Here is a 7,310-nt window from a genome sequence, read left to right as displayed (position 1 = left end):
AAAAATTGCGTTTAATATGTTTCGAACGCCTTTCTGACACTGGGGTTTTTTTTTTCCGTCATTGTCCACCCACCAGATCCCGTAGACGACTGCAACAGAGAGAGCAAAGGAAGTAATAAAAAGAGAGAGAGCAGTGAGGCAGATTTATTCAGAAAACGTACTAAGAAGGACACAGTGGAAGACTTCAAAAGATCCAAGAAATCTAAGAGGGATTCGTTTTCAGGAGAAGACGAGCATAAGGCAAAGAAGTCGGCGAAAGGAGAGGAGGAGAAATCAAAATCTAGAAAGAGCAAGAAAGATTCAAGCTCAGACGATGAACCAAAAAAATCGAAAAAGCGAAAGGACAGCTCGTCCGAGGAGGACAGGTCAAGAATGAGAAAATCTAGAAAAGATTCGACCAGTGACGAGGAGGGAGGAAGGATCAAGTCAAAAAAGAGCAAAAGGGATTCAAGTTCGGAGGACGATGACATCGTGGAAAAAGGATCGAAGAAAAAGAGGAAGGTGGATGAGAGCAGCGAGGAAGAAAAGGTGAAAAAGAAGCGAAAAAAGAAGGCAAAAACAAGCACGAGCGAATCAGAGGTAAATTGCACAAGTTTCCTTAATACAAAACCACACGGCTGTATTTCTCTTAAAATATCTTTTTCATTTGTATCATTAGGACAGCGAAGTCGAGGAAAAGAAAAGAAAGAAGGATAAGAAGCACAAGAAACACAAAAAGCATAAGAAGCACAGAAAACACAAGAAAAAGAAGATTGCCGATTCAGAAGAATCGGATGCGAGCGAAGGAAACACGGAAGAACTGGAGAGGAAGCTTCGAGAGAAGGCATTGAAATCAATGAAGAAGGGTATTAGCATAGAGCGAAGCGACTAAAGCGTTTCAAACGAACTACTATATGCTCGTCGTAAGAGAACAAATAAGAAGCGACCGAGGACCGAGAACATCAGCAAATTATATATCGGTCGTTCGATGTCGCAAAACATTTTGCGGCGTAGCGTAATGCAAATGGCGAATGGAAAGCGGACTCGAATACGAATATTTTAGCATTCACGTACTTATTTGCGTGACAGGATGTGAATGGATATATCAATGTGTGAATTACGTTAATCGAATAAAGGACTGTGGCCATCGTCCATAGAGCCGTATGGCCGTCGAAAACATTGAAAGATGAATGTGTCGCAATTATCAGCAACGGTACCGTTGTTACTGAACGAAAAGTATAATCCGACGAAGGACAGAAACCTGTGTCCATTATTAGCATTTACATTTACAACTTTTCGTCGCTCTTTAATCATTCTTGTTTAATTTTTCAAGAAAAACGTTGACGAGTCTATTTGATGAGTGTAACCGTGTGACCTGAGAGCAATTCAACGCGCCATTATGCGAAGGAACGAGTGCCGCTTGTAACTTGGAGTTTACAAGTCACGATCGATCTTAATGCTTTGTATCGTTGCTTCAATTACAATAGCCATACGATTCCCAACACTAAAGTTTTATCTTTAACGTATTTAGTTTGTACTCGCTGTGACGCGTGTTTCACAATTTATTATTACTTCAGACACTGAAAATACACTAATTTGAAGGAAGCATCATAATCATAAATCATTCCCTCCCTCACATAATTCCGTCTAAAGATGCACGTTGTATGATTGTACAATCAAAACAATTTATTCAGAAACACTATATATTGGCCAACATTGATTCCCAATCTGGTGAGCATATGAGTGTGCCACCGATTCCTCCCAAATTGATCAAATGGCCTGTTTGTTTTTCACTGTCGACTTTCGTAGCCACAAGATCCTGAAAAAGAGTCGAGTATTAATTAGTCTCCTGTTGAATTAGACGCAATCGCTTTGAAAGCATCGTCGTGTGATGTTTAACGAGAACGTTTACCTGACGAAAACTAAGTTTTGAACCAACATCAACGATTAAATCGTTGTCGCCTAAGACAAGCCGTGCTTTGCCAGACTTGAAAATTTGTAACTTTCCCAACAGTCCCTCCTTCAAAGTATTTAATGTACAATATTCGTTATTTGAATTTCTTCCAACATCTGTCCCTTCTACGCTTGATTCTGCAGATTTTAATCTGAATTCATTTAATTCTTCACCAACTCTCAATCCCGGCAAACAATCTGGAAGCTGGTGAACATACATTATCAGCCGAGTACGTTAAAAAAAATGACAAATACCATATCTTCTTACCTGTATCAGTATGTAGCTGTTTCGTTTGCTATCAAAAATTTGGGGAATCGTAGTGTCTACCAACTTGCCTCTTGGACATACACGCAATCTTGATGCCTTCGCGTTTGCCGAATAATCTGGTGACCTTACTAAAAGTCAATATTTTGTAGGTAAAATTCAATATCAAGCTATCAAAACTGTTGCAAGAAGGTCATGAGTTTTCTTATTCATTTGATTGCATACCTTCGCCATTCTCCAAAATAATCGGTTTCGAATCCTTTGATTCCGTCTCGGCGGTCTCTTCCTTCAAATCTTCTTTATACAACGTTCCTGTAATAGTTATACTTCAAGTCATATCCTTAATTGTAAGATTAACATAATTAGTAGTCAACTGTTTTCTATAGAATGCCAATAGCTAGTATTTATCTTTTCCAATGTACCATCTTCAATCATTGGTAACATAACTGGTGCATTATCCAGATCCGTGTCCAATCCATTATCAATAAAGTCATCTCTCAATAGTAACTTTAACTTTTCTTCCTCGGCAGCTTTATTAACATTACGGTCTAAATTTAATTTTGGCTTTTCAAGGAATGGACCACTGTTTCCATCACTTCTACTGTCAGTTACACCACTGTATCGTCTATTTGCGCGTGCTGCATCTGTTATACCCTCAGAAAATACTCCAACAGACTAAAAATTGAAAAAACGATTTGCACTATCCAAGCTCACCAAATAAACAGAATACAGAGGACTGAGATAAATTGACAATATACCTGTATGAAACTACTCATTGACATTTTTCTACGTCCCCTACCTCCATCCTCACGACCACCACTATGACCTCTACCTCTGTCTCGATCTTTAGATATTTTTGATTGGTGTGAGCTGGAACTTCCATATCTAAAGAAAAGATTATTACAATATTTTTTTAAGCTATGAATATTAGTATAAGCAGAAAGTAATATATTCTTACTCCTTCTTCTTGTTCCTCTGAGCATTTAAATTAGGTGTATATATTTTTTTAGCTTTCTCGGTTTTAATGCTTCCACCAAGCGTTAAGTCTCGAGGTATCCGAAAAGAAGTTAGTCTTGTAGTGGACGATGAAAGGCCTGGCTCTGTCTTTATATTTTTTAACAGGGTCGATACTGATGCACCGGGTTCCATTTTCACTTGACTGTTTTCATTGGTTGGACGGTTTGCATTATTCAACTGATTTGAAGCCATCGCTGAAAATGATATAAAGGATAAATAATAAAATCTAAGTAAACGTTTGAAAATAGGTAAAATGTTTTTTGTAACTTTATCCCGTGGTAGGTGCTCTGATGTCGTTACGGTTCGGATACGCAAAATTTATGAGTTTAAAACATAAAAATGAACCTTTTTCTTGACAGTTAGACGAAACAAAAATGTTATTTCATCATTATGCAAACATTTCAAATGGTAGGCAAATATCTTAACCTTCAAGATCACACATCCAGTAGTATTATATGCCCGTATTAAGGACACGAAAAGTACATTCACAATATAAATGAATGGCACCCGAACATTTACTATCGTAAAATAACAATCTCTTGTAAGTAAAATGATTTATAAGGCAATAGTATAAATAAATACTGAATGTTACTCCTGACGCACGTGCGTTTAAGAAGTTCAATTGGGTTATGTTGGATTACGTTGTTGTATTGAATTAGGTGAGATTTGAGGCATTATTAATCTTCTAAAATGGTTCAAATAAATAGTTGGTGGCAACTGATGATGTAGTGTACCATCTCCAGGGGTAAGTTCCGAAATTGACTGCCAGTACTGCGACCGATGATATGTCGTTATTCATCCACACGTACCTGAGACAAATGCAATTACTTTTACAGTAGTAGTACTGTCAGTAAACCTCAGTATTGGGTCGTACGACGAAAGGTTGTACGAATTCACTTCTATCTACATCTATCTACACTCGCAATAAAAAAATACGTTATACAGTCGAATGTACTGAAAAAGTTCCCCAGCTCTGCCTATGCGTCGATGAACTGTGTCTCACCAGGATAACTCATTGACTCATGCGCGTATCAGACATATTGCGTATAATTTACTAAAAACTGTACCGTCCAGTATTATAATTATAGAGTGACGTACGTATAATATAACGAACATCGACATATAGTATGGACTACGCATAGCATAGGAAAAATAATCGGCTGATAGAAAAAGATAGCGATTTAGTGGCGGCCAAGTCGTAGTACGTGAGTATAGAAAAAGAAGCCAATGGGAGCATTAGAAAAGGAGAGCGTTTGGCCGCCACCTCATTTCCTCTTTGTTTATTTGAGTAGATACTTTTTCAAAGAATCTAAGGTAGAGTTCGCGTAGTTGATACTATAATATGTCGATGATACCGAGTTATTCAATCCAAACGCACCACCTGGAGTTAGCGCATTCATTTCATTCTCTTAAAGTAAAAAAACCATTTCATATGGTACGTTTGGGATGAATAAACGGGTATATCTCTAGGTATCATTTATAGAAAGTAGAAAGTGTCGGAAAGCATATTTTATTAACTTTCTTCTTTTTTTTCTTTACATAGAAACATGTCGAAGGCTTTTCGAGTGGCCATCTTGTCGAGCTGCAAGTAGTTCGCACGATGGGACACACCTACATCCATAGACTTTCAAAACCCGGTAATAAATTTGATTATGATATTGACATAAGGAAATGCGAGGAAAAAGAACAAAACTTGCAAAAAAGTGCAGGATTCTGAGGAAGATTTTAAAATAAACCCTAGACGTAATCCGGGTTGGCAGAGCAAAGGTTGGGAGGGAGGAGGGGGGGGGGGTACGAAATGCGCCAGAGTGTGAAAACTACGACTTAACCTTTGGTATAGTTTTTATACTTTACATGGTATACGTACTTGGTGCGAGAGTTCCGAGATGCTCCCACATCCTCGTCGGTATACTGAGCCTTCGAGAAACGTAATAGAGATGAAATATAGTGAAGAAATAAAGATGGCTCACCGAGTGGATCGAAATCTCCAAAACGATAGTTACTGATAATCTCGTGAGGTCTGGTATTTCTTTCCCTTGCTCATCAATGACTTTATAATAGGGTGTGCGTTGTTCACTACATGTGTGTCACGATTCTATCGAGTCTGGGCAGAAAAAGATTACCCTGATTTGGAAATATTTCTAGCAAGATCGTTGCAACAAACTGGAGCGTTCTGAACGGTCGTTCTGCATACATACATAATAGTACATACATACAACTTTAAAGAAAGGCGAGTGTTCGCCAGGTTCTGTTACTTTTCCTGGATAACATAAGATATTCGGGCTTCCTGGACAAACTCGAAAAACAAGAAACTTGGAGTACATACATTTACTTACGAACAAGGGATCTTTCTGGCTAAGGAAACAACGACGTACGGTGCATTTTTTTAATTCCAGGTATGCCCAAGGGACTAAAGTAATTTGGAGAATAAGACGAGAAATAGGAGAGAGAGCGCCGCGTACAGAGTGCGGTAATAATGTGTACAGCAACAGCGTCATCGTAATCTCCAGGAGGTAGTCGCGACGTTTTCAGTATGGTTAGTAGTGGTGACATGGCCAGGAGAGAACATAGCCAGTCGGTGATGAGGTCATCGTATCGCTTTTTAGCCGCGACCGCAGTCGCAACGCGGAGCGCCCGAACGCCGGCTGTTACGTTCCAGCCGCAGTTCCAGGGAGTTTCAGGCTCGATCTTTTCTGATCATGTGCCACGTGTGTTTCCAGCGGGGAAACCAAATCGGGTCATCGTTCGATCATCGCAGAGAAAAGCTGACAAAGCATCAACCTGTCGATCGCCTCGGTCTTCGTAGCTGCGCTTGTTTCGCTCGGTTGTATAGAAACTCGCGTGCAAACTTACGGTAAAGCTCGGGACGAAATCTCTGGACGTCTTAAAGGAATTGCAACGGTACCCACCGGTGATAGTTGAATGGGAATGACGTTCTTGTACACATTATACTAAAAAAATAAAATAAAAAAAAAGGATACCATTCTTCCATCCTAAGAAAGATCTCAGAGTAATACTGGACGAGGGAATACAGAAGGTAATGATGGTTTTCGAGTCAAAGACAGTTTCATACGCAAAACACCACGTGTTTATTTCGAAAATAAGAAAATTCAGGCGCACGCGCAACAGTCGGTAAACTCGCTACCAGCTACATTTCGAATGGCGCGTCCGAATATCTAGCTCTGTCACACCGCACTTTTGTGACAGAGCATCCCACGAGAAGTTGTACCATAGTCGCGATATATTTCTGATAGTTATAATAGCCACGCCGTTACAATCCATCGCGTTAAAGGAAAAAGAATCAAAAAAATTCGTAAGCAAGAAAACATGAGGAGTTTGAATATTACGGAGCACGAACCTAAACTCTCTTTTGAGTAAGCGTTCATTTCGTCTCTCTTTTTCTTTTCGATACAAGCATTTTCTTTCACGTGCGTCCTTCCTCCTGTGTCCCTGTTGCTCGCTTGCTCCGTTACTTATCCTTGATCTCCCGCTCGCATTTTCTTTTTTTTTTATCGACGTGGCTCACCATTCGACTTCTAACACCAATTATAATAATCGCATCCCTTTCGGTAAGTCTATCACGAGAAGTCTATCAGATGTTTATTCTCCTTAGACGTAGAGCCATCAAGTGATTGTGCCCAATTGCGTGTACATCCGGATAAAAAAAACAACGGTAGCTCATTGGACAGAGTAATCGAGGTGACCGAGGCGATTGAGGTACGAAACAAGTCAAGGAGAATAAAAATTTTCATCTTCGAGGAAGAGATTATATTTTTTAAGACGGTGTGCAGCAACAATAAGCAGTATTTCCGTGTTTTCTCGTTTGAGAGTTGTTTAAACTTTCATTGGAACCAATAACCGAGTGTTTATTCGATCAAGTTGGGGACTCGTGTTTTGTGCTCTACGTGCTATAGTGTTTCGTGCTTGATTTGTGCTCCGCGATATCTCAAGAAGCGATTACTGACCTGACATTCTGCGCTGAACCGACTTTCATCGTAAGAGCTCATTCAGAGTTGTCCCTCTCACCTGACAGTGCTCTCTCTCTCTCTCTCTCTCTCTCTATATATATATATATATATATATATATATATATATA

The 7,310-nt window shown here is 39.4% G+C and overlaps 3 protein-coding genes across 15 annotated transcripts in view; 2 read left to right on the top strand and 1 right to left on the bottom strand.

The window, feature by feature from the left end:
• Positions 1–1,584, top strand: part of LOC107272847 (serine/arginine repetitive matrix protein 1) — an 8,181-nt gene extending 6,597 nt beyond the window's left edge. For 6 of the 8 annotated variants that reach the window (XM_015750402.2, XM_015750403.2, XM_015750405.2 and 3 more), the window contains 2 exons: positions 77–579; positions 659–1,584. In XM_015750402.2, coding sequence (XP_015605888.1) covers positions 77–579; positions 659–871 — 716 coding nt within the window. In that variant the 3' untranslated portion in view covers positions 872–1,584. The remainder of the gene's footprint in view (positions 1–76; positions 580–658) is intronic. The other 2 variants (XM_015750406.2, XM_015750407.2) reach the window with 2 other exon arrangements.
• On the bottom strand, positions 1,506–5,273 carry LOC107272849 (DNA-directed RNA polymerase III subunit RPC4). Of its 6 annotated transcripts, XM_015750423.2 has the most exons (9): positions 5,218–5,273; positions 5,082–5,131; positions 3,156–3,408; positions 2,956–3,082; positions 2,620–2,872; positions 2,423–2,509; positions 2,201–2,328; positions 1,892–2,137; positions 1,506–1,798 (listed from the first exon to the last, which is right to left on the bottom strand). In XM_015750423.2, the coding sequence occupies exons 1-9, from the start codon at positions 5,256–5,258 to the stop codon at positions 1,679–1,681; spliced, it is 1,305 nt and encodes a 434-aa protein (XP_015605909.2). In that variant the 5' UTR covers positions 5,259–5,273; the 3' UTR covers positions 1,506–1,678. The 6 variants fall into 6 exon arrangements, with proteins under 6 accessions (XP_015605909.2, XP_015605912.1, XP_015605911.1 ...); XM_015750426.2 differs by lacking the exons at positions 5,082–5,131; positions 5,218–5,273 and adding an exon at positions 3,949–4,263; XM_015750425.2 differs by lacking the exons at positions 5,082–5,131; positions 5,218–5,273 and adding an exon at positions 4,024–4,262.
• LOC107272848 (four and a half LIM domains protein 2) overlaps positions 4,427–7,310 on the top strand; it is a 45,127-nt gene continuing 42,243 nt past the window's right edge. Inside the window, exons 1-2 of the mRNA XM_025090153.1 lie at positions 4,427–4,528; positions 4,758–4,851. Of these exons, the coding sequence (XP_024945921.1) occupies positions 4,442–4,528; positions 4,758–4,851 (181 nt within the window). The 5' untranslated portion in view covers positions 4,427–4,441. The remainder of the gene's footprint in view (positions 4,529–4,757; positions 4,852–7,310) is intronic.

The sequence above is a fragment of the Cephus cinctus genome, unplaced genomic scaffold (genome assembly GCF_000341935.2).
Source record: "Cephus cinctus unplaced genomic scaffold, Ccin1 Ccin1_scaffold1303, whole genome shotgun sequence".
In the NCBI taxonomy this organism is placed as follows: Eukaryota; Metazoa; Arthropoda; class Insecta; order Hymenoptera; family Cephidae; genus Cephus; species Cephus cinctus.
Note: the sequence above shows the minus strand (reverse complement) of the source record. Positions and strands in the feature narration are given on the sequence as shown.